This window comes from Pteropus medius, unplaced genomic scaffold (genome assembly GCF_902729225.1).
Source record: "Pteropus medius unplaced genomic scaffold, Ma_sr-lr_union100, whole genome shotgun sequence".
In the NCBI taxonomy this organism is placed as follows: domain Eukaryota; kingdom Metazoa; phylum Chordata; class Mammalia; order Chiroptera; family Pteropodidae; genus Pteropus; species Pteropus medius.
In genome coordinates, this window is record NW_024347619.1 from 1 (window position 1) to 1124 (window position 1124).

The 1124-nt window shown below is 56.3% G+C and overlaps 1 protein-coding gene across 1 annotated transcript; it reads right to left on the bottom strand.

Moving 5' to 3' along the window:
- Window positions 1–406: 406 nt before the first annotated feature.
- On the bottom strand, window positions 407–831 carry LOC120614214 (histone H2A-Bbd type 1-like). Its single transcript, XM_039876995.1, has one exon. The coding sequence runs from the start codon at window positions 793–795 to the stop codon at window positions 448–450; it is 348 nt and encodes a 115-aa protein (XP_039732929.1). The 5' UTR covers window positions 796–831; the 3' UTR covers window positions 407–447.
- Between the last annotated feature and the right edge of the window lie 293 nt (window positions 832–1124).

Below are 1124 nucleotides of genomic sequence, written 5' to 3' on the forward strand. Positions count from 1 at the left end.
GTCAAGGTCTTCAGCCCCAGCACCCCCCCCAGTTACCACCATCATTCTGGCAGGCCCCCGCCAACCTCCTGGCCTCCCAGGCCTTGACTTGCTCAGAGCCAGTGAGGAAGTCTTCTCTCCCCCATGACCTTGGCCAGCTACTCCCACTGGGGCCGCTCCCCACTCTGCCACCTCTAGAAACTGCTCCCTGAAATCCCTGAGTCCAGCATCCCACGCTGACCCCACCTTATACCCTCCAAATCCCCGTGAGACATCTCCTCCCGGATGTCTTATAGACACTTGCCATGCAGCATGACAGAAACGGAAGAGTCAAAAAACGGTCGTGTGTTTAAACACTTTAATAGCAAGTACTGATGGTCCCTGGCCTCCCTCGTCTTTGGGCAGTTTTGGGGACCAGATGGGGCTTTTGATGAGGTCTTGCCAGGCTCTGGGACCCAGGCATCACCGCTACTTCCTGGCTGAGGGCATCCCATCACCTCGAGGGTGGGTGTCATCCTCAAAGATGGAGCTGAGGGGGCTGTTGTCCAGCGCCCTCTCCACGTGTTCTGGAGTGATGAGCACCTTGTGGTGGTTGACGGCCTCCTTGCTCGCCAGCTCCAGGACGTTGGCCGTCAGGTACTCCAGAATGCCGGTGAAGAAAACAGACGTGCACCAGCTCAGGCGCTGGACGTCGGGAGCTTCTCGCAGGAGGCGATCCACGCGGCTAACGGGGAACTGCAGCTCAGCTCTCATGGAGCGGGAGAGGGCGTGCTTCTTACGCCTGCGAGTGGGCCGGTGTCTTCTTTCCCCGGACATTGTTGACTAGCTTTTGCCAATCAGACCAGCTGGATCGTCTTGCCGGCCTGGGCCTCTCCAGATACCACTGATTTTTCCTGCCCGCTGTATCCCTGTGCTCCAGCCCCTGACTGGTCAGGGAGCTGCCTTTGTGACAACTCAGACTTTGTGATGTCACTGGTGTCCACTGGGCCCTGAGCAGGACTGGCCTAGAAATGTCCATGATAGGAACCTGGTCTCCCAGGCAACTCAACCTTCCTTTTCAGGGAACTCTAACTTTTCTTCTTGACTCTAACAGTCTAATAACAACAATAAAGAATGCGTGTTCCAATGGAAACATTACCCTATGT